We start from the raw sequence: 23,772 nt of genomic DNA on the forward strand, positions 1-23,772 counted from the left end.
AGCTGAGTTAGACACAGCAGTTCCATTAGGGATAAAATTGCTCAAGCAAATAGTTCCCTGGAACTTTGCTGCTGAAGAATGTGTTAAGGTCTCACCCGTGAAACTGGATTATGCAATAAATGCTACTAGTGTGTTTTGGAGAAGTACTACCCTTGTCTTCATGGAAGGATGACTGTTCCTTATCCTGTGATGAACTTTCTTCTTTAGGAATATCTGGAATCTTTACAAGACTTGGAGTCTGATAAAAATAACTGGAGAACTATCAAGAAAGATCATCTGCTGGCCTATTCCAGCTTTGTCAAACTGACACTTTCTTCTAGAGATGTTCAGGAATGCCGAGAGGCACTTGAAAGGTACTGTTTAAACTTTTCTGTAGTAAGAAAAAACACTGTAAGGGTTGTTTGGGATCACATAACATCTGCCAAGCTTCTGTTTCACAGGTTTTCTTGGTTTTGGGAGAGGAGAATCTCTGTACTGACCACCAAGAGTGGTTCTTGCTGGGTGTGAATCCCAGGCTGTCTTTTGACAGATGTTTGAGTGGTCAGCACACAACCATAGAGAAGACTCATTTATGTCCTGTTTCTTTGTACCTTCTTTTCCTTCAGTTAGAAAAGTTGTTCTGTACTTCAGCAATTGACTAATCCAGATTTCCCAGACAATTGGAAAAAAACACTGGCCTAATAAATTCCAATCCAAACAAAGCAACAAAAAAGTCAAACTGAAAAGCCAAAACTACCTCTTGTGTATCAACTTTATCCTAGTCATTCTATTTTTAAATGACACAGCACACTGGAGTAATGAGGAACTTTGTGTGTATGGTATAACTGAGAGGGAGGAAACCACCTGAAGCAATAGCCTCCTTCAGAGTAAACTGGTGGTGTTACAGCAAAGGCTTGAAGGCTTACCCTCTGTGGTGCACCTAGAGTAGTACAAAATCATGTTTGTAGTCAATAATTTGATTAGGATCTATGTTTCTTTCTTGCCAATATCTTTCTTTTGTTACTGGTTTTTACTAATCTTTGTTCCTCAATAGTATAATGGCTGTTATATTGCGTTTTGTAAAAGTATTCTTGAGTCTGTTAATCTTCCATGAGTGTTTGAAGCAGTACAGAATGGATGAGGAGTATTTATTATCAAAGTATGTTTTATTTTGTTTTTCTTTTCTAACATTGACCATGTTCAGTTTTCTGCTTCTGATTTATTAGAGCATTTTGAGATGTTTACATCTGAAGCACTCCAGATCATGGCAATGCTAGCAGCCATTATAATCTTGTTCAGTAGTTGAAAAATGGTTTTAACTTTTCTGGAAATGCTCTCCTGACTGGGGATTTTATAGAAATCTAAAGGTGCTAAATTTCTCTAGTACCTTCTGTTTTGAGGAGCCTGTTCAACTGTACTTTGGACCTTTCTGATAATGAAGAGAAAGGGCAGAGTCAGTAATATCTCTTGTATATCTTTAAATCTGCAGTAGTGAACAAGTTTATCCATGTGGTTCAGGACAAGAGTTTTAAAAGTAGCTGTGCAAAAATGTGATGAAAAAGACTGTAAGTATCTAGGTAATATTTAGTTCAATGAACTTGAGAGCTTTGGGAGTTTGAGGTAATTGTACTTTCTAGTAGCCTGAGTTTAAGCAAGTTACTTAAGAAACAGTACTTATCATTGACTCATAAAGTTACTTAATTCACAGTTAAATAGCACAAACCAAAGTCATCTGCCGTAGCTTTTACCAGGACTCTGTTCAGAATGTATCTTCTCTGCATTTTAGTTTTGATCGTGAGCTTCAGTCAGTAAAACCATATGTGAGTGTGGCTGATGAGTTGTCTCGTACCTATGTGGAAATGAAAGGACAGCTGTACATGCATGCTGGAGCTTTGCTGCTGAAAATGGCCCAAGACAATGAGACACAGTGGAGAGCTATGTGTGAACTAGCAGCTTTGTGTTATCTCCTGAGTTTCCAGGTAAAGGATTTTTTGGTCTAAGCCTTTAGTTGATGCTGTTCTTGAAATTTTCTAGCTGTGCTTGTGCTGAAGTCCTGTGTTCCTGTGATGAACTAGTGTTTGTGTATCTAAAGGAGAGCTGTGTCCTCATTCACCAAACCCTCCTCTTTCACAATTGTTTAAAGTTTCAATGGCACAAACAGGGTAAAAGTATACCTTCAGCTGTTCCCTTTGCCAGAGTAACCTGATTCTTAAGTATTAGTGCATTTATTTCCTGCCGTATATTTCCTTTCTCATAATAACAAATACACGTGTTGAGTGCCTTGTTCTGCTCCTATAGGGAGGGAAGGAGAGGAATTGAATAGTTCTCATATTCTTGTTAGACAACAGAATTTTAAAAAATCAAGGTTCTTTGCCTTATGAATTCTTTGCCTTGACTGTCTTTTTTATACCATTGTTTGCATTGCAGGTATTACTTCCTCTTGTGTACACTTAATGTTATTTTTAATAGCTGTACTCACACAGCTGTGTGCTTTAGGTGGGTTTTCTGCTCTCTTTGCCCATCCCACACAGAACCACAACCCAGTATATGTACCTTCAGAATGAATAATGCCTGTTTTTCTATAGATTCCTAATGCTAAAGAGAAGCATGTTTCCTAGTTTCTAAGATTAATTTAAATGTCCTGCTCTTACTGTGAAAAACCTGTAACAATCTTCTCTCTATTTCACCAGGTTCCTAAACCAAAGTCAAAACTCATAAAGGGGGATCAAACTGGACAAGATATGCTAGAAATGTTGGCCTGTGATCGAAAAAGCCAGTCTGGTAATAAAAAAACAGCTGCATATTTTCATTTTAGTGCTGCAGATTTACTGTGAAGGCTATGTCAGTTTGATTCTGACACCTGAAGTTCTCACCTCCTCTTAAGCATGCTCTAAAGTGTGTTCTCTTTGTTTCAGTAGTGGTTGGGTTTTTCCCTCCTTTTTGACTTTCTAGTGTGCTAAAAGGTAGAATTTAGCTTTTATTGTTTGTTAAATCTACTGGGTATGGCTTCTGCCTGCTGATGCTATTTTGCAAGTGTTGTTAGCCCCAAGAGGGAAAGAAATTACTAGTTGGTTTCCCTGATCTGTTCATCCTTTCACTTGTTCATCATTTGTTCTTTTTGATGCTGAGTATAAACAGTGTTTCAGTCTCCAAAATTCTTAGAGAGCCTAGCTGAAAACAGGTGCTGCCAGACATCAGATTTGTTTACTTCAGAATGGATTTTGTTAATGCAGACTTCTGCTTGTATTACAGCTATTTATTTTAAGGTCCCTTGCACTTAGAATAGTCATGGTAGGAGGGCTTTGTTTTCCTAAAGAACTGGATTTACAAATTCTTTGGGACTGTTGTCACTCAAAGCTTGGAAAGCCTATGTGCTGAAACACTGACCTAATTACAGGGAGAACATACCTGAACAGTCTGTAGCTTTCATAAGGGGAAATACTGATCCCATCCAGCCTTCAGTAGCAAAGAGCAGTCCAGCATAACAAATACTGCTTTCCTTGTGTTCACTGCTTTACTTATGTGAAGTGCTGTGTTTGTTTTCTAGGTCATATGCTGCTGAACTTAAGTCATGGCAAGCAAGACTTCTTTAAAGAGATTGTGGAATCATTTGCAAACAAGAACGGCTCATTTGCATTGTTTGATAGCCTGTTTGAGAGTGGAGCTTCTAGGGAGAGGTCTTTTATTGGCACAGATGATATTGGAAATGTCAGTACACAAACACCAGTGCAAGTGGAACTTCACAAATACGATACTGGTAAGAGGTGCTACTTTCTGAAACTCAACACAGCTTTGTGTATCAGAACTGTTCTGCAAACACTTGTGGAAGAGGTACTGGTACATAAATACTTGTGCTGCAGAAAAAGACAAATACCTGGAATAGCTGTCTAAAGTTGCCTTAATGTCATAGGAAAGACTTGTACTTTATTGCAATGTAAAGAAGGGCTCCTTCAGTAATTCCTTAAGGATTTTTGGAGAAATAAATAGGTTTGCTAAAATTAGTTCTGTATTGGACTGAATAGAGTGAGAGTGGACATGATGAGAGTCATCCCCTCAGAAGCTTAAGCAGTTGATGGCTTTGAGCACTTGGCCAAACATACCAAGTTCATTTATACCGGAGTTTGTAACCCTTCGTGAGTGAAACCTGGAATCTTGGTGCTCGTTGGTCTGTGAAGTATCTTTGGCCACTCTGACAGAGTGAAATGTGAAACCCAACTTTGATCAGATAGTAGTATTGAGGGCTTGCAGGAAGCTGACATTTGCATCCAACCTTGTTTTCTGTGTAGGTGCCATTCGATTGCACAATGGCAGTCTCCAGCACCTCGTGTGGCTTGGCTTGCAGTGGAACTCCTTGTCAGTCTTACCCCCCATGCGCAAATGGTTAAAACAGCTTTTTCACTTGCCCCAAGAAACATCAAGACTTGAGACAGATGCTCCTGAATCTATTTGCCTGTTAGACCTTGAAGTAAGTGAACTTTCAAGTTCTTTAAGGTGTACCGTACAAATTAAGTTTTTTTGTACTTAACTTCAATTTATTTTTTAAAAACAGGTGTTCCTGCTTGGGGTGGTATTCACTAGCAACTTACAGCTGCAAGAGAAGTTTAATTCTCACTACAGTGCACATCAGCCTCAATTCTTACCATTGCCAATATGCAAACAACTCTATACTGAAAAGCAAAGATCCTGGTGGGATGCTGTTCGTACTGTTCTTCAGAGAAAATCCATGTAAGGCATTTTCAGTTTGGAGATGTTTGATCAAGCCTTTAGGCAGTGTCTGCTACACCAGCTTGGATTGTCCCTATAGATTCTTTTAAAATTAATTTTTGGACATACTTTTCACATTGAAGCTGTGTTGTAGTAGGGATTTGATATGCTTGGAAGATTTCTGTAAATGGAATTCTCATTTCTAGCAATGCATTTCTAACTTAGAGGCAAGTTAGAGGCAGGTTGTATTAATCAACTGAATCATATGTGAACAGATGAAAACCAGAAAATACTAATCAAGGAATGTTTCTTCTGATATTCAGACCAGGAACTGCAGCAAAGCTGAGGCTTGTTGTACAGCATGGGATAAGTACTTTGCGAGCGCTGGAGAAGCATGGCCTTCAACCTGCCTTAATCATACACTGGGCAAAGAGCTTGCAGAAAACAGTAAGCTGAGATTCTTTTTAAATACATGGAAGCCAAACTGTTTTTCTTTATTTTCTAAATTATGAACAGACTCAGGGAATGGGGGATTGGTTGAATATATATTATTAATAGCAGCTGATTATTTTATCAGGCAAATGTGTCGTTCTAGTCACCCTATGAAGTACTCTTGTCTTAAACTGTTATTTTCTACATGTAAGTTACTTTACATAGCTACTCTGTTTAGTGTCAGAGTGGGACTTTGGAACTCCTAAAGAAAATAGGAGAAGAATATGTCAGAATAGCATTTTGACTTGAATTTGTTGAAATAACATACTCATCTATTCCCTTTCATTCACCAGGGAATTAACCTTAACTCCTTCTATGACCAGAAGGAATATATTGGACGAAGTGTCTACTACTGGAAGAAAGTTCTGCCTATGCTGGAAACTATCAAAAAGAAGAGGAGTATTTCTGAGCCTACTGATCCTCTCTTTAAACACTTCCATAGTGTAGACATTCAGGTACAGATCCACTGAGCCAAGGCTGAAGAGAAGGGTCTGTGTCAGAAACATACATAATTATGGAATTTTTGTTTACATTGTACTGTTCTGTGTCATAACTGCTGTGAATCTCTTAAAGGTGAGATTTGGTAATAGTGTTTTATAAAGGGGGAAAATACTCTCCTTATTACTTTGGTCTTACCTTTAGAATAGTGTGTATGATTTGAAGGCACTGAACACCGTCAGTACCAACTTTCTTAAAAAGGAATTCTCCTTGTATTATAGGAAAAAAGGTTATGTCGTTTCATTGTTAAGTAGAAGTTTTCCTTCACTTTATTTGAAGGTCTTTCAAGTTGCAGCATATGAAGAAGAGGCACAGATAGCATTTGCTATGTTGGATGCAGTAGATGGCAAAACTGATGATGCTTTATCAGCATTTGAAGCTATTGAGAATGTGGTATCCTACTGGAATCTTGCCGTGGTAAGTTTGTAAGTTGCATTACCCAGAAATGCTTCTCTTTATTCAGTTTCCTTCTGACTGATACTACTCAGTTTGCATCCTGTTCTTCAGATTTTCCAAAGAAAAGCAGAAGAGATTGAAAATGATATCATGTTGCCAGAAGAACATGAGGAGCATAAAACTTACCTTCTTAAAGCCAAGTATTATCTAATGAAAATTATTGCAGAAAGCTCTTCAGATGTGTCAGTTGCTGAGAAAGTAAGTAATTTTTGCTTTAAGAACTTGTACCAAGGTACACAGTAGCTTAGGTTACTGTTCAGAAAGTGAAATCCATTGCATTCAAGTTAGGTTTTTTTACACCAGGCTTTGTATTAAGGCAAGTTAAATCCTGAGTAACTTCTGTAACCTACCAGATCATGTGGTATCCTGGCTACCCTGTGGATGAAAGTTTTAATGTAAACAAATAACTTTTGCCATTGTCTTTTATTTGTTAGTTTGAAAAAATAAAATTGTTTGTGTGAGCTGTTTTCTTATGTGAATTGTAACAAGTTCAGAGCTTTTGTGGGAAAAAAAAAAAAAGCAACCCAGTGTTTATGTAACGAAAGACTTGTGAATTGCTCAGCCAGAGTTCTGAATGTAGTTTGTCCTGTTCTGAGGGTAAATTGCAGTCATGACTCATGTTTGAAAAAATTTTCCAGTTGCCAGTGTCTATTGAAACTGTGAGAGAAGTGTTAGATACAGTGATCCAGGAACTTGGTGAGAATGGTGAAGAGGGAAGTCTTGCCTTCAGAAATGGTCTGTCACGAGCTGTAGATTCAGCAATGAAACATTCCACTCCATCACCAACCAAGTTCTCTCTTTCGCCGACTAAGACCTACAAGGTATGTTAGCCAGTTCCAATTCAGGGAATTGTTATCTTCTAAGAAGTATTCAAGTGACTCAGTTAACTTTTCTTTTCCTAGTTTTCTCCGAAAACTCCCCCTCAGTGGGCAGAAGACCATAAATCTATACTTCAAATGATTTGTCAGCAAGTGGAAGCTTTAAAGGTAAAAATTCTGTCACCCTATTTAGTAAAGAACTGTTGGCCTTTTAGTTATGGTAAGGATCTAGTGATAAGAGCATGGGCTAACTTACAGTTCCTAGAATTATTTTCTGTAAATAGCTGCCTGAAATGAGTACCAGAGTAAATCCTTTTGCTTAAAGCTCCTCTCTGGGACTTGGACAGGAGTGCTGAGGCAACTCATCTAAGGCACTCTTTCTGTGTGTAGAAAGAATTCTGCTTTTATCAGCTTGGTTCTCATCCACTTGGTTCTGGGTTTTTTACTGGCTTGTTCTGGCTTTAGAACACAATGGAAGTACTTTGTACTCCATGGGCATGACTTGCATGATCTGGCAGGTACCTTGGTTTGGTTTTTTTTGAGTACCCCGGCCCCCTGGATTGAACATGCTTTTGAATAGCAAGAGGGTGGGGATCGTGCCTTATATTTTCTTTGACAAATACCTGTGCAGTATATACTTATATTCTTGCTTGGCACTCTGTCTTGACAGAATGAAATGCAAGAAATGAAACTTAATTCCAACACAAATGCATCTCATCGGTGGCCTGCTGAAAACTATGGAACAGATGCAATGCCAGACAGTTATCAGAGAGCACAAAATCTTCATGAAGCCCCATTAACAGGCAAGTTGCTCCAGAATTTTTAGCTAAATGCTCAGCTAAGTCAAATAAGACTTTTCAAAATAATGCTAAAATGTTTTAATGATTCACCTTAACAACTGCTGGGAAAAGTATGTAAAAAACAAGTAGAAAAGATAAGTGTTAACTGTTTTTCTGGTGTTCCTTTTTAGTTGCTACCACTGGCCCATCTGTGTTCTACAGCCAGTCACCTGCCTATAACTCTCAGTATCTTTTGGGAACTGCTGCAACCAATGTAACACCAGCAAAGGTGAGAATAAATTTACTTCTTTAAATTGCTTCCAGTGATCTGAAAATGACTGACTGGTTTTGATTGTGTGCAGCTAGATGTAATTGCAGTTCTTTACATAGAATTTGGTGAATTAAAACTGCTAGGGATAAAATGATAATTTGTCTCCCTGCTGAACTTTTGAGATACGGAGTTTGGAAGGAAAAGCTAGAAAAACATATTTTATATCTGTGTACACTTCTCCTACAGATATGTATGATAGCACTTAAATATTCCCCCCTTTAATTATGTGGCAAAAGAGAATGGATTTTCCAAGCTCTTTTTCATGGAAAAGAAAGCCTCTCATATTGTGCCCCCTTTTCAGTGTTTGTTCTCAAATGCCCATCAAGTTGTAAACTACTTTAGGTTTAAACTTAAAAGCATGCCTTTCTTTCAGGAGTGCATGTTACGTGGGCTTCAGCACAGTAAGATTTTGTCCTCTTTGTTACCATAATAAGCAGAGCACGTGTTTTCTGCTTTTTCTTCAGCCTCCTGTCTATGGCATGAACCGACTTACGCCTCAGCCACATATATATTCCTATCAACCACCACCAATGCATACACCACCTCTGCAAAACACTTCTGGTTGTATGTTTTCCCAAGAGATGTATGGGCCGCCTCTGCGTTTTGATTCTCCTGGTACTGCGCTCATTTCTCCTCGTACAGCTGATGACTACTACAACTACAGTGTTCCCCAGGCGAGCACCAACCCAACACTGCCTAAGCCGGGCTATTTCACAAACCGTTCGGTCACACCACCCACTCTAAAGCCTGCGGAGCCAAAAGCAATGCCTAAATTTGGACCACCAGGAACAGCAGAAGGATCAAAAACACCTCTGCCAACACCAGCACAGCCAAGTCAGCCAACAACTTTTAAATTTAAACCTAACTTCAAGTCTAATGATGGGGACTTTACTTTTTCTTCTCCCCCTCAAGTTGCACCACAGCCCCTTAATGCACCTTTTAATAGTAGAGAAAGCCTCTTGGATCTTCTAACATCCGATAAACCTTTACAGGATGATAGATACACTGAACAAAAGCCAGTTAACGATCCCACAAACAGTTCAAGAAATACCTTTAATTTTACCAATAAACATATGCCAGGCATCTCTCTTCGAGAAAACATGGGACAAAATGCACATAAAAACCTGGGTTTTGAGAAGAATGATACATTTAGTGTTCAAGAGCCATGCAAGCCTGTATTTATGCCTTCAAATTCAGATTTGGCCAATAGAAGTTATGAAACTGAAGGAGGAAGCACCCATGGGGGAGATGAGGATGATGATGGTCCTCATTTTGATCCTGTGGTGCCACTTCCTGATAAGATTGAAGTAAAGACAGGTGAGGAAGATGAAGAAGAATTCTTCTGCAACAGAGCCAAGCTCTTTCGTTTTGATGCAGAATCTAAAGAATGGAAAGAAAGAGGTATTGGAAACGTGAAAATACTGAAACATAAAGTATCTGGCAAATTTCGTCTCTTAATGAGACGGGACCAAGTGCTGAAAATCTGTGCAAATCATTACATAAATACTGATATGAAATTAACTCCAAATGCTGCATCAGATAAATCATTTGTATGGCATGCTTTAGACTATGCAGATGAATTGCCAAAACCAGAACAGCTTGCAATTAGATTTAAAACACCTGAAGAAGCAATGCTTTTCAAAAAAAAGTTTGAGGAGGCACAGAATATTTTAAAATCCTTGGGATCAAATGCTGACATGTCTGTGGCTCAGAGCAGTGGAACTGCAAAAGAAACAGCAAATCAGGACATCAAAGAGCCCAACAGAACCACTTCTGGGACCATGAACTTGGGCTTTCAGTTTCCAAAAGATGGAGCAAGCGTTGAACCTGACAGCAAAGGCACCCTTACAGCTACATCCTCTGCATCTAGCACTACAATGTCATTTGGAAAGGATGCTCAGCAAGCCTCTTCTTCTAGTGGGTTTGCACAGCATCTCTTGAAGAAGGATCAATGGGAGTGTAAAGTATGTTTAGTTCCAAATGAAGCAACGGTAAAGAATTGTGTATCATGTCAAAGTCCAAATCCAGGTATGTGGGAAACACATGGCACCCCCATAACTGGCTCTGCAAGTTTGAAAGGGAGTGGTAACACAATGCAGGACAAGTCTGGATCTGCTTTTGCTAAAAAGGAAGGTCAGTGGGACTGCTCTGTATGCCGACGCCAAAATGAAGCAAAAGATATGAATTGCTGTTCCTGTCAGAATCCAAAACCTCAAAATCAACCAAATACATCCACACCTTCTGTTCAGACATCTGGTGCTCTGGGGTTTGGTTGCATTGCTGATACAAGTAAGCCCCAGAAAAACGGGTTTGAAGGGCTTTTTACTAAAAAGGAAGGTCAGTGGGATTGTGATACTTGTCTTGTGAGGAATGAAGGTTCTTCACCAGCCTGTGTAGCCTGCAATGCACCAAATCCATCTGCTAAGCCAGCTGGTGATACTTTGTCAACTCCTGCTTTTGGCTTGAAAAGTAAATTACCTGGACCTGATGGAGGACAGTTGGGAACAGGCTTTAAGTTTGGTCTTGAGCAAGGCAAAGCACCACCATTTACATTTCAGATTTCTTCTGATACTGAAGCCAAGTCTGGAAAGGAAGGATTTAGCTTTTCAATGCCAATGCCTGCAGGTGGATTTAAATTTGGGATACCGGAGACTAGTAAAAATACTGCTAAGAAAGATGAGCTATCCAAAGAGCATACTGGTTTCTTAAAAAGTGTTGATGAAAAAGACAAGAAGGAATTGCCTTCAGACAGTGGAACTGGATTCCTATTTCAAGAAACAGCAGACAAGGAGAAAATCGACTTTGTTTTTGGACAAAATAGCAGCACTTCTACTTTTGCTGAGCTTGCAAAAAGTACTCCTAGGGAAGGCTTTCAATTTGGCAAAAAGGACCCTAACTTCAAAGGCTTTTCAGGTGCAGGTGAAAAGCTGTTTTCTTCACAAAATTCTAAAACAGATCAGAAAGCAAACACATCTGCTGACCTTGGAGAGAAAGATGATGATGTGTATAAGACGGAGGATAGCGATGATATCCATTTTGAACCTATAGTTCAGATGCCTGAAAAAGTAGAACCATTTACAGGAGAGGAAGATGAGAAAGTGTTATACTCCCAGAGAGTAAAACTGTTCAGGTTTGATCCAGAAACCAGCCAGTGGAAAGAACGCGGGGTGGGCAATCTGAAGATTCTTAAGAATGAAGTTAATGGCAAAGTACGAATATTGATGCGGCGTGAGCAGGTACTGAAGGTGTGTGCGAATCACTGGATAACGACAACAATGAACTTGAAACAGCTGTCTGGCTCAGACAAAGCATGGATGTGGATGGCCAATGACTTTTCTGATGGTGATGCAAAGTTGGAACATCTGGCAGCAAAATTCAAGACACCGGAGCAGGCTGAGGAGTTCAAACAGAAGTTTGAAGAATGTCAGAGGCTACTACTAGACATACCACTGCAGACACCCCATAAACTTGTTGATACAGGTAGGACAGCTCAGCTTATACAGAGAGCAGAGGAAATGAAGTGTGGCTTAAAAGATCTCAAAACTTTTCTGACAGATGACAAAACTAAACTGTCAGAAGACGAAAATGCAAACTCTGTTTGTACCAGCAGTACTTCTGATTTGGTTATAAAGCCACATGCTGAAAGTACAGGCCCTACTCTGGAATGGGATAACTATGACTTGCGTGAGGAAGCATTGGATGATAGTGTAAGTAGTTCTGTATATGCATCACCTCTTGCAAGTAGCCCTGTAAGGAAAAACCTGTTTAGATTTGGAGAGTCTACCACTGGTTTTAGTTTCAGCTTTAAATCTGCTTTGAGCCCATCCAAATCTCCTGCCAAACAGAATCAGAGTAGAACATCAGTAGGCACAGATGAAGATTCTGATGTTACTCAAGAAGAGGAAAGAGATGGACAGTACTTCGAACCTGTGGTACCTCTGCCTGATCTTGTGGAAGTGACCAGTGGCGAGGAAAATGAGCAAGTTGTCTTCAGTCATAGAGCCAAACTCTACAGATACGACAAAGATGCAAATCAATGGAAAGAGAGAGGGATTGGGGATATCAAGATATTGCAGAACTATGACAACAAACAAGTTCGTATAGTAATGAGAAGGGACCAGGTACTAAAACTCTGTGCCAATCACAGGATAACACCAGATATGAATATGCAACAAATGAAAGGATCTGATAGAGCCTGGGTATGGACTGCATGTGACTTTGCAGATGGGGAAAGAAAAGTAGAACTTCTGGCTGTACGATTCAAACTGCAAGATGTAGCAGACTCATTTAAGCAAATTTTTGATGAAGCAAAGCATGCCCAAGAGAGAGAGACACTGATAACACCTCTTTCTTCTCGTGCCAATACACCAAAGGAATCTCCATGTGGTAAAAATGCTGTAGCTGTCCTAGAAGAAACAACCAGAGAAAGAACTGATGTCAGCCAGAGTGATGATAATTCTGATACAACTGTAGAGGCTGCAGAGGTGTCAAATACTTCTGAAACACCAACAAAAACAGTGGTTTCTCCTCCAAAGTTTGTATTTGGATCTGAATCTGTCAAGAGCATTTTCAGTAATGAAAAGTTAAAGACATTCGCATTTGGAAATACTTCAGCCACTGGTTCTCTCTTTGGCTTCAGTTTTAATCCCCCCAAAAAGAGTGAACGCCCTGTTCCAGCATCTCAGAAGACAGCACAGAAAGGACTGGAAGTCTCCGAACCACCAAAAATCTCAAATGCTACTCAGAAGCCTGTAGACACCAAGGTAGACAACTTGCCTGCTTCAACACAAGATGGACCGTCTAACTTCTCATTTAGAGTTCTGGAAAAAGGTGAGTGTCAGTTTTACTAGTAATTTATTCAGGTATGCAACTTATTAAGCAGTCAGCTTTGTGGTGTTCACGATTCTTTATTCTCTTGAGAACAGGTAGTATCTTCCAGTTTAGATGCAGTTATCTACATGTTCTCCAGAGTTTCAGCTAAAGAAAGAAATTTTGAGTCATAATTATTTTCAAATAAAAATGAAAATATATGATGCAGGGTGGAAGTTTGTTTACTGAGAACAGGATTTTCAGGTAGAGAGCTTAAACTCTCTAGGTCGGGTACGGGTATATAGTCTCTAAAGGTCTTACAGCATTTTAGTATCTAAATAGAGTGATTTATTTATACAAAAGCACATATCTGAAGGCATAAGAGTTCTGAGAGTGGCCTTATTCTACGATCAATTATAAACCTAGGCAAACAAAGTCTAAACAAGACAATAACCAAAGCATAGAAATCTTAACACACACAACTCTAATGAAACAGCAAACAAAGCATAGAATTCTTAACAAGCAAAACTAGTAAGACTATAAGCAAAGCACATATCTGACATTACAGCCTCTAGGTAAATCAGCCTCCCATCTGACTCCATGCAGGATTTTTCAACTGTGGGGTCACAATCACAGAAAGGGAACACAAGATCACAGATCCCAGACAGGGGTCCCGGCTGTGGGGATCACAGTGGCAATGGAGGGGTCCCGAACTTGGCAGAGTTCCTGAACGCAGGGTCGCAGGGACAAGGAGGGGTCCCTGGGGTCCCGAACCCTCGCAGGGGGAAGGAACGGGACCCCAGGGCCCAGATGCCAGGCTACAATAGATGATACCTTTAGAATCCCATTCGGCTCCCTGGCAAGGCTCCTTCCTCAGGCTGCAGGAGGTGGAGGTTGGATCGATTGATCGGATTGATCAATCAACCAATTCCTCTGGCTGACTGACTGACAGAGGCTTTTTATCCCAAATTGCAAAATGCATATTCATATTTTTTATCTACACACTAACCAATCTAGGTACAATTCTAAAGTTCGTAAAACTATGAAAATCAGCGTCAAAACCTACGCACATAGCATATCTATTAACGTAAAACTCTATCTTACTGGCATAAGGTTCTACCTTGTACATAAAAGTCATACTAAAAATTATAAACAGTACTCTACTCTATTTTTGTTGTGTCTGTACTCTATCACTAAGCCTGAAGCTGTGTCCTTCTACACTGAACTAGGACTTAGGGCATGTAAGACTTAAGGCTAAGGGTTAGATTTCTACTTTATGTATCTAAAGCTTTTATATATTCTAATTTTTCTAAAGGTTTTAATTCTATCTCTGTACTTTTCACTGTGGAGGATCCATGGAAACATGGGCTCCGACAGTGCTACATCTGAATTTTGGATTTAAATGCACAAAGAATCTGTGGATTCGCTTTTGGGGCTTAAATAGGTAGTTGATGTTGTATGTACCCAGGCCTTTGCTCTGAGTGGTAAAGTGTGAGAATAGCAGATGTATGCTACAGCTAAAATTGGCATTATCCCCATAATTAGGTAGGTGAGTGTTGTGGAACTAGTCTGTACCTTTGTTTCAGGCGTTAAATACCGGCAATTTTGGTTGTGTAGCTTAACATCGGGTGTCAGCCTACCTCTGCAGCCTGGAAAGAGACTGTGACGGCATACTCATTGTATGGTTTCTGTCATAGTCTGAGAAAGATGACAGGCAGAAGCTGTGGCTGTGACAGGACCACTGTAGTGTGCTCAAGTGTCTGTGAGAAGGATGGGATGTCTCAGACTCAGGAACACATCTGGTCTGTTCATTAGCAAAAGGGTAATAAAGTGACATGGCAGAAGGTAATTGCTGCAGTACATTCGCATGGGTTGGATAAGCTTGTGTAGAATGAGCAGATGAAATTTCCTGCCTTGCAATATGACTATGGAATACTTGCAGAACATAGATAAGTCTGTTCTATCCTTTTAAAATTCCAGGTAAACATTCATATACCAACAACTTATTTTTTTAGGATTTAATTTTAGCCTCTTTAAATCTAATCCCATGGCCTTTTGGACAAGCACATCCTCCTTGCAACCTGATAGTAAAGGTATTTACATACTGCACTGAATGTGTGATAAAAACACTCTAGCAGGCATGGACAATAACCCAGCTGTGTCAAAGCAGTTGGCTCAGTAATCCTTATAATTAACATGCATGCTGAAGGAGAGAACTTGAAATTGTGTGTCTGACTACTGTATTTGTCCTGTTAAAGAATGTCTCTAGCCCTTAGTATGTTTACATGAGCCAGCACAATGGATGGCCCTGTTAAAGCTTTTAGCTTGTTTGCCTTATTTTTTGAGGATATGTGCCCTGCGCTTCTTCTGTCACAGTTTTACTACATGTGCACACTAGATCTCTTAAATTCGTTTTTTCTAAAGAAATTACATGGTTATTTTCATATAATATGTCTTGTGGTGCTTGATGCATTTTACTATATGTCAATGAAATATGCCTGAAGATCTTGAGACAGCTTATCCAGTAAAGAGCTTTAATGTATTTAGCCTCTGTGGAAGTGTTTGCTTCAGTTTCCTGATTATCAGTGTTAACTGCTGCACTTTTAAAAAGAGTGCACAGAAGTGAGAGCCACCTTCATGTATAATCTGAAGTCCACCTTAGCTGGTTAGAAAACTTCTGCCCATTTGTAATTAATTTGTTTACGTTCAGACTCTGTAAACAACTGTTACACCCTATAGTTTGATTATAGGTTACTACTAGTGCTGCTTGCAAGTCTGCTTTCTGTAAGCAAGCTAAACTTACATGGTTTTAAAAGTATTGTAATTTTAAATAACAAACTTCTAGTCTGCATAAGACAGTCTTCCAGTATTAGTGTCTTACATTGTTTAAAAGTGTCAAAATATCATTTGATAAGCTGTTCTTACTTGAATGCTGAATTCCTGTTCCGTATACAAAACCTAAAGTCACTTGCTCTGCGTTTTCAAGCATCCCCGTGGATGGAGTTTATTAACAATTCAGTTCTGTTTACGTAATATGATGTCTCTAATCTGGAATGATTACTCATTCAGTGCTAATGCACCTATACTGGAGCTTTCCTTACCTCAAATTGATCGTGGTGTTATATTGGGGGCATAGGGCAGGGGGGGATGTATTTAAAGAAACAAACAAAATAAGCCTTTGTGGTGCTTAAGACTGTTCCTCACTTCTACTTTTCTGATAATTAGGTTATGATTATATATTTAGTGATTTGTTTACAGCTGATGATTGTCTTCAGCGTACTTGGGTCTGTGAGCTCTGACTTAATAGTAAAGGATTTTGAGAAGTCCTTCCTAAATTAGGTTTTCAAGCCTGTCCAATAAAAATATAAGACAGTTTTCTCATGGGCAACTTCTTTTGGGGAGTGGCTTCTGAGTTGTACTAGAACAACATTCAAAAGAAATTTAACCTCATAGTAGTTCTGCAGCTCCATGCATTTACGTTTTTCTCAAATCATAAACTTCTTATAAGTTCTTGTTCTGGTTTTGGCTGGGGTAAAGTTAATTTTTTTCTCAGTAGCTGGTACAGTGCTGAGTTTTGGATTCAGCATGAGAACAATGCTGATTACACACTGATAATGTGGTTGCTGCTAGGCAGTGCTTACTCTAAATCAAGGACCTTTTTTTTTTTTGGTTCGTGCTGTGCCATTGAGGAGGCACACAAATAAAAGCTGGGAGGGAGCTCTGCCGGGGGACAGGTGACTCAGAGTGGGCAAGGGGGTGTTCCACACCATAGAACATCATGCTCAGTTTATAAGCTGGTGGAGCTACCTGGAAGAGGGGGCAGTAGGAGTGTGGGAATGGAGTCTGGCATTGGTCAGCAGATCGTGAGCAGCTGTATTGTGCCTCACTTGTTTTTCCTTAAGTTTCATTTTTTTTTCCTTTTAATATTATTATATGTCACTTCTTTTTCAATTACTAAACTGTTCTTATCTCCACCTACAAATTTTACATGTGGTTCTCCTCCCCATTCCACCAGGTTACACGGTGTGAGCCAGCAGCTCTGTGGTGCTTAATTGCCAGCTGGACTTAATCCACACCAGTGCTTTGAGTCATGTCAGTTGCAGGCCACTGTACCTGTTACATGCTTTAGGATTGAAACTGGCGCTTTCCTCTTCTACTCAGAGGATATTAACTGATGAGAGGAAATATCAGTATTGTGACTAGCTAGAGATTTAGGCCTACCTGGTCTTAATGCCAGTTCAAACAAAAGTGAAAATACAGTACAGCATTGAAAAGAACTGTTGTGCATGATACTGTCCTGCATTTTGTTTCTTCCATGTACTAACATGTTTTGTGTGGATTTTTTCACCTAGAGTAGAAAGTTCTATTATCCTAAAACCAAGTCTTTCCAGATTACTTTGTATGTATGCGTGCCTTTTTGTTTAATGGCTGCCTGTGAAGATATATTTAAGGTGTTTGCAACAGTAATCTTTGTTGTTGAAGTCTTTTATCATTTTGAGTAGATGTTTGGAACACTAGAATATTATTCCAGTTGTTTGTTAAAACAGTTTAATGGAGAACTTTACTTATAGACTAATCTGAAATTACTTTAAATGTATTTCTCTTATTCAGCTGTTTTGCCCAGAGCATACTGAAAGAGACTGCATGATAACTCTTTTCAAATGCTGTCAAACGTGATGAGCAATGAGTGTGGTGAAACACTGGAACAGCTTCTAGCTAGATTTCTACTGCTCAAATTAAAGAAAGCACGTGCTTTTACCATCTACCTGTCTGACTTGAAGTGTTTTGTTGTATTCAAAGATAAATTTTTGAAAATCCTAAGGAAAGCTGGTTTTTGGTGTAGGACTAAATGCTCCACACTTAAATCAGGTGGATTTGGTGCAAACTTACTCAGTCCAATTGAGACATTTGCTTCACTAACCAGAAAGAATAAACCACATGGTAATATGCAGGACATCTGCATATCTTCAGAACATAGTACTAGATGTACTTCTAATCCTTAAATCAGATAGGGTGAGTTTTTTGTATAAGATTCTGTAAAAATGTATGAAAACATCTATATCCTGCTGTCATGGTATGAACTTAGAAATTTGCTGTTGAAGAATTTTATCCTACACGTACTTTCTGCAGGCTCAGAGAACTTACTGAGATGTAAAAATCTGAGCAAAAAGAGTTAGTCTACAAGAGTGTGCTGGTGTGATGGGTTTGAGTTAATTTGTAGCTCTGGTGTATAAATGCCTGAAGTGATCACCTTGTAAACAAAGGTGGGGCAAAGACTGCACAGGTAATACTTTGAAAAAAATGTGTAAGTTTGAATCTGTACTTGGGATTTTGCTGTTACTGTACTTTATACTGCTCTTAATCTACTGGATGATTAAGTAAAAAGTGATGAGAAAACTACTTTTAAAAAACAGACTTATTTTAGTGTGCTAGTTGAGTCAGAGCATCAAAGGACATGACTGTAAACATGTCTCTTCTATCCTTTTTTCCTCTTGCAAGGGTAAGTTAAATTATATGATCAGAAAAATCAATGTTTTTCAGGAACTGGGTACTGGTTTGCTTTCTAGCTGGATATTTAGGTTTTCTCTGATTACCCTGTGCCACAGATTTACTAAATTATTTTTTAATGAAAAACACAGCAAGCTTTTGAGACCACCCTTCAGATTCTAACTTAAATCTGGAGAACAGATAATAGGCTGTTAGCAAATAGGCTGAGCTACTAAAGCAATCATTTTGTTCTTAGAAACAGCTATTGTGGCTATTTATGTCCTTATGGGATAATTCTTAAAAATAGTTCACAGGTTTCTTTCTTAGACCTTTCCCAAACTCCCCTTCTCAAAACAACACTTAAATCTAAACAAGCAGAACCCCAAATAAACCATACCTGATGTTTAAACTTCTATATCCTCCCTCTTTGCTCCATAATAAACTCAAATATTTGTTTCCAAAGCTGTCTTGCAGCCATGTGTTTTATCTGCAGTTTTGTCTAGGCCTTATTTTCAGCTTTAACCTTTGCACTGATCATGTGCTGATCTCAATACTGGTGGGAGGAATAATTTGATGTTGAAGGCAAGAAGACAAAAAGCTAAATAATAAAACTGATGGTGACATTTCCTTGCTGCCAAAACTAGTTAAATAGGCTGAAAGCAATATTTTGTGTTGTTTGATAATGGAACTAATAATTACTTTCCTTTTGTAACAATCAACGTTTCAGCAACAGCTATTATGATAAATTAAGATGAGCTAATAAAAAGCTCAGCTATCCCATAAGTAATCTGAAATGAGTTCAATTGCTTGGACAGGTTGTTGTACACAACTTCACTTTTTTTCAGGCCTGAAGTTTGCTTGTTTTCCTTTTGTTTGACACCTCTGTCAATCTTCTCTGTATCTGTCTCTTATTTGATGTGAGGACTTGATTAAACAATCCTTTTAATATATAAAGATGCAGCCATGTTTTGCTTTAATGCTTGAATTCCAAAAGCAATAGAACAGCAGGTAAGTTTTGCTGTTCTGTCCTCACCTCCTCCTAAAAGTTTAATTTTTGTTTCCGGTCTCAACAGAAAATATGTAGACCTTTGGAATTAATACAGTTCCATAATAATGTGGGGTTAATGTTATTTCCTGTTCTGAAATTATTCTGTTTTAATGGTTTGTTCCATTTCTGTAAAAAAGCTGAGAAGACCACAGTGTCAGAGGATGATGTTCCGTCAGATGAGGTTGTAATAGTTTACGAGTTAACACCTACCCCTGAACAGAGAGCTCTTGCAGACTTCCTCAAGCTCCCTTCAACATTCTTCTGCTACAAGAATAAGCCTGGATATGTGAGTGACGAAGATGAGGGTAAGGAATGCCAATTTTATATTTGTACTGCCTTGTTGTGAGGGAAGGATGTAATACACTGCACTGGTGCAGCCCACCTTGCCTAGTACTGTGTGCGGTTTTGGGTGCCTCTTAAGAGGTAAGAAGGACATGAAACTGTTGGAGGGTGACCAAGGTGAACAGCCTTGAGTGGCTGAGGTCACTTGCTTTGTTCAGCTGGGAGAAGACAAGGCTGAGGGGTGACGTCATCACAGTCCAAAACTTCCTCAAGGGCATCAGCAGAGGAAGAGGTGCTGATCTCCTTTCCCTGCTGCTCAATTGTAGGACACAAGAAAATGGAATGAAGCTGTCAGGGAAGTTCAGAATAGGAGAAGGTTCTTCACTGAGAGGGTGGTCAGACCCTGGAACAGGCTCCCCAGGACAGCAACACACCCATCAGAGGTCAAGCAACATCTGAGTGATGTATTTAGTCATATGGCTTGATTTTAGGTAGTGCTGCAAGGAGCAGGGAGCTGCAGTTGGTGATCCTTATGAGTCCCTTCCAACTTGAGATACTCAGCACTGTTAGAACCATTAGACACTGAAATGTTTCTGTTTATGCCAATGGGAAGTAATCCTACCAATGTCCTTATGGCCAAAGATGTCCACTCAAGTTTTCAAAATAGAATAGTACAATGGAGGCCCAGGAGTCACTAAAGGGTATTTGTTGTATTATGGATGTTGACATCCTTACCAAGGCAGTTGGTTAGGTGAGAGGTATTTAAGCAAGAGACCTACTTTAGTAAGTATTTTGAGACAAATACAAAGCATTTTTTACTGAAAAACAATCTCAGGTTTCCTAAATGCTATGCTAATGAGTTGTTTTCTTTCTGAAGCAAATTCCTAATATTATTAGTAAACTTACTTTGTCAAACCTTGTTGCATGTAATTAAGATTGATTGATTGATTCAGCAGCAGATACTTTAAATGGAAGTTCTGAAACATGGTATTCAACAGAAAATGGGAGAAGACAAGCCCCCTCCCACAAATACCTGAGCTTCCAAGTTTTTATGTAAAAACATCTTCAGTCTTCTTTCCCAAATCTGTTTGGTGGTAGCCTTAATAAAATCACTTAGTAAGAAATATGTTTACTAAAAACAAAACCTGTGCCAACGTATCTGTAGAAATCCAGATTGAGAAAGTGTTAACAGCACTCTGAGGCACATGTAAGCAAAACTAGAAGTGAAAGCTTACTTGTTGACTTGTGTAACTCTTAAAATATAAGCAAAAACTATGTTTGCCTGCTAGCTTTGTGAGTTGGAAGGGCTTAGCAGACTTCTCTGACCCTAGAGTGTGCCTGAGAACTTACTCCTGTTTCCTGTGTTTAAGATGAAGACTATGAAACAGCTGTTAGGAAACTTAATGGAAGACTCTACCCCAGTGATTCAGAAGAGAAAAAGAAAGGGCAAGGTTCTGTAAAAGGTATGTCTTAAGAAATTTTAATTACTGTGCTTCCTGTACTGAAACATAAGCTCTGAAGGGACACATGGGCAGGGGTTAATTTTATGTTTCCTGGGGTGCTTTTTAGAAACAGAGATGCTGGGTGCAGAAAACCTGCATCTCAAAGTACAGAGTTAAGCTCAGCATGTCAAACTGTTAGTTAGCAGTTAAGGGGTGCCTGAAAGAGAAAGGTACGTTCCAGGTGATCTCTAAACAAGAGAATCAGAGTCTTTTCCTATCTTGAGCTCCTTCTGAATATGAAAAATTCAGCTTGGCATGATACTCCTCAAGAGAAAGTTGTCTACATCTTTGAATGCTTGCTACTTCTGCAGTTACTCAATTAAAGCTTGTGAGTTAATGTTGTTCAATCTAAAAGAAAAGCCATTTGGTCTCTATACTAAAAATACAGGTGTAGACTTGCTTATGTGTGTCTGACTGTGTCTCAGACTTCAGCATTACATAGCTTGAAGTCTGGGTAGGTCCTTCTAGAAGTAAAGTTTGGGGGCTTTTTGAGGATATGTGCTAGAACCGTTGAGCCATTTGAAATATGAGGAGATATTGAGGGAAGTTAGTAGTAGTGGCAGCTGCATGATGAAACTCTTCACTGTTGCATGGAAATTCCCTGATAGCAGTAAAAAAACACAGATGTTGTATTTTCAATTCTAGTCATCCCAGGTTAGGTTTGTTAGTCTTCACTTCCTCTATTTAAACAGTAATGCTGTCTGTGAAACTTATGAAGTCTGTCTTCAAGTTGATCTGGCTATTATGAGGTTAATTTATAATGTAGGGGCTAAAATTTATTGCACTATTGTGCTGCCTTCACAGCTATTTCTCATTAATTCTTTACAGCAAGCCTTGCAGGAAAAAGTGAATTCAACAATGAAAGAGAATGTGCTGCTACTTGGGAGAAGAAACCAGCTCCTGAGGAGAAAGATGAAACAAAAGCTCAGGAGGTTCCTTCTACAGCTGTTTGTGGGGCCAGTACTGACACTGAAGGTGACAGTCCAGAAGACTTAAAATCAGAAGCTGAAATTCATGAAATGAAAGTAAGAGCTAAATCTTTACTGAACTTCTTATTAATAAGCTCGTACAATTACTTCAGATATGTATGAGGCAGTACAGTTTTAGAACTAAAACATCCAGTTGGGAAACATTGAGGAGTTTTGTAGCTGTGCCTCAAGTGTCTGCCAACACAGGAGATTTGATTTCAGGGAATAATAGTATTTTTTTGAAAACAGACTACTTCAAAGATTAACTTCAGTTAATGTCAAGTTAACATCCTTGCATTATCTGTAATAAAAAGCCTCAGCTTACAACTTTACTTGGCGTTCTTTATTTTTCTATAAGGACCAAGACTCCTAGGTAGGAGTTTTGAATCCTAAGGTCTTCTAACTTATTTACCCATTACATTATTTTTTTGATTAATTGCAGGAGAATGAAGTTGCAAGCTCAAGTGACTTAGTCTGTACCAGTAAGGAAGAAATACCTGCTCCATCAAAGTCTGAGGTGACAGTACATGTCCAGTCAGGTACCAGCAGTGAAGAATCACATTCCACCACAGAAACTGTGCAAGTACCACAGGCCTTATCTCGAGCTGAAGACAAACCTGTAGATTTGTCAACTAAAAAGAGTGATTCAGATGGTTCAGAGTCAGCACAAGGTAAAGTCAGGGGTATGCTCTGAGTTTTTTTTGTAGGAAACCATGCTTTTCTGTGGATAAGTTTATCGAGCCTAGTTGCTGTCTTGGGGAGAAGCAGTACCAATACTGAATTAGAAACATAAGTACCAATCTGGTAAAAATGTGTATATATCAAAAATTTTGAGCTCAATTTCATTACAACAAAACAGTGCTGATGTTGTGTAATTTATGTATGGTGTACTTTCATTAGTTTACTGTTAAATACCACATGAGCTCTGGGGATCTGCATATAAGTAATATGCTGAAACTCACACAGTCTTGGGCCCTTTTTTAAAACCATAATAGATGGTTATTATGACAAGTATCATTCAAACTTTAAATTTATTGGGAGGAAAAAATGCTGTAGACAGTTCTCCAGTTTATTCTTGTGACTACATAAATGCATTTCTTTAAGGAAGTAGAGATTTTCTTTGACATTCCCCTTTTTATTTGATAGAAAACAGAATCATCTCATTTGGTTTTGGCAATACTACAGGCCTGTCATTTGCAGATCTGGCATCCAAGAGTTCTGAGGAGTTTGCTTTTGGCTCAAAAGGTGAGTTCAACTAGTCTCTGAGACAGACCTCTACTAGACTTTTGCTTCATACAGTACAATTTTTTGTGCACAAATTTTCTGCTGATCTCTAGAAACAACAAATTTTTTGCAAGTTTTTTTTAGGAAGGGAAAAAAAACTGCACAAAGTTTAAAATGTAACTCTCTTAATTGTAGATAAAAACTTCAAATGGGCAAATACAGGAGCGACTGTGTTTGGAGATACCACCCATAAAGCAGATGAAGATGAAGGTGGTAGTGATGATGAGGTAGTACATAATGAAGATATCCACTTTGAGCCAATTGTGTCCTTACCAGAGGTAAGATGACTTCTGGAATATATAACAACGTTAAGATAAGCATTTCTGCTAACACAG

General features: G+C 38.9%; 1 protein-coding gene across 1 annotated transcript in view; it reads left to right on the forward strand.

Annotated features, from left to right (window-relative positions):
* RGPD4 (RANBP2 like and GRIP domain containing 4) overlaps window positions 1-23,772 on the forward strand; it is a 34,481-nt gene that overhangs the window by 5,772 nt on the left and 4,937 nt on the right. Inside the window, exons 6-26 of the mRNA XM_063392693.1 lie at window positions 208-353; window positions 1,766-1,958; window positions 2,670-2,760; window positions 3,527-3,736; window positions 4,266-4,444; window positions 4,529-4,704; window positions 5,007-5,130; window positions 5,469-5,630; window positions 5,953-6,090; window positions 6,181-6,327; window positions 6,768-6,950; window positions 7,032-7,115; window positions 7,618-7,750; window positions 7,918-8,015; window positions 8,522-12,887; window positions 19,539-19,706; window positions 21,054-21,146; window positions 22,014-22,210; window positions 22,596-22,824; window positions 23,300-23,398; window positions 23,573-23,715. Coding sequence (XP_063248763.1) covers window positions 208-353; window positions 1,766-1,958; window positions 2,670-2,760; window positions 3,527-3,736; window positions 4,266-4,444; window positions 4,529-4,704; window positions 5,007-5,130; window positions 5,469-5,630; window positions 5,953-6,090; window positions 6,181-6,327; window positions 6,768-6,950; window positions 7,032-7,115; window positions 7,618-7,750; window positions 7,918-8,015; window positions 8,522-12,887; window positions 19,539-19,706; window positions 21,054-21,146; window positions 22,014-22,210; window positions 22,596-22,824; window positions 23,300-23,398; window positions 23,573-23,715 — 7,359 coding nt within the window. The remainder of the gene's footprint in view (window positions 1-207; window positions 354-1,765; window positions 1,959-2,669; window positions 2,761-3,526; window positions 3,737-4,265; window positions 4,445-4,528; window positions 4,705-5,006; window positions 5,131-5,468; window positions 5,631-5,952; window positions 6,091-6,180; window positions 6,328-6,767; window positions 6,951-7,031; window positions 7,116-7,617; window positions 7,751-7,917; window positions 8,016-8,521; window positions 12,888-19,538; window positions 19,707-21,053; window positions 21,147-22,013; window positions 22,211-22,595; window positions 22,825-23,299; window positions 23,399-23,572; window positions 23,716-23,772) is intronic.

Source organism: Prinia subflava, chromosome 3 (assembly GCF_021018805.1).
Source record: "Prinia subflava isolate CZ2003 ecotype Zambia chromosome 3, Cam_Psub_1.2, whole genome shotgun sequence".
NCBI classification, from domain to species: domain Eukaryota; kingdom Metazoa; phylum Chordata; class Aves; order Passeriformes; family Cisticolidae; genus Prinia; species Prinia subflava.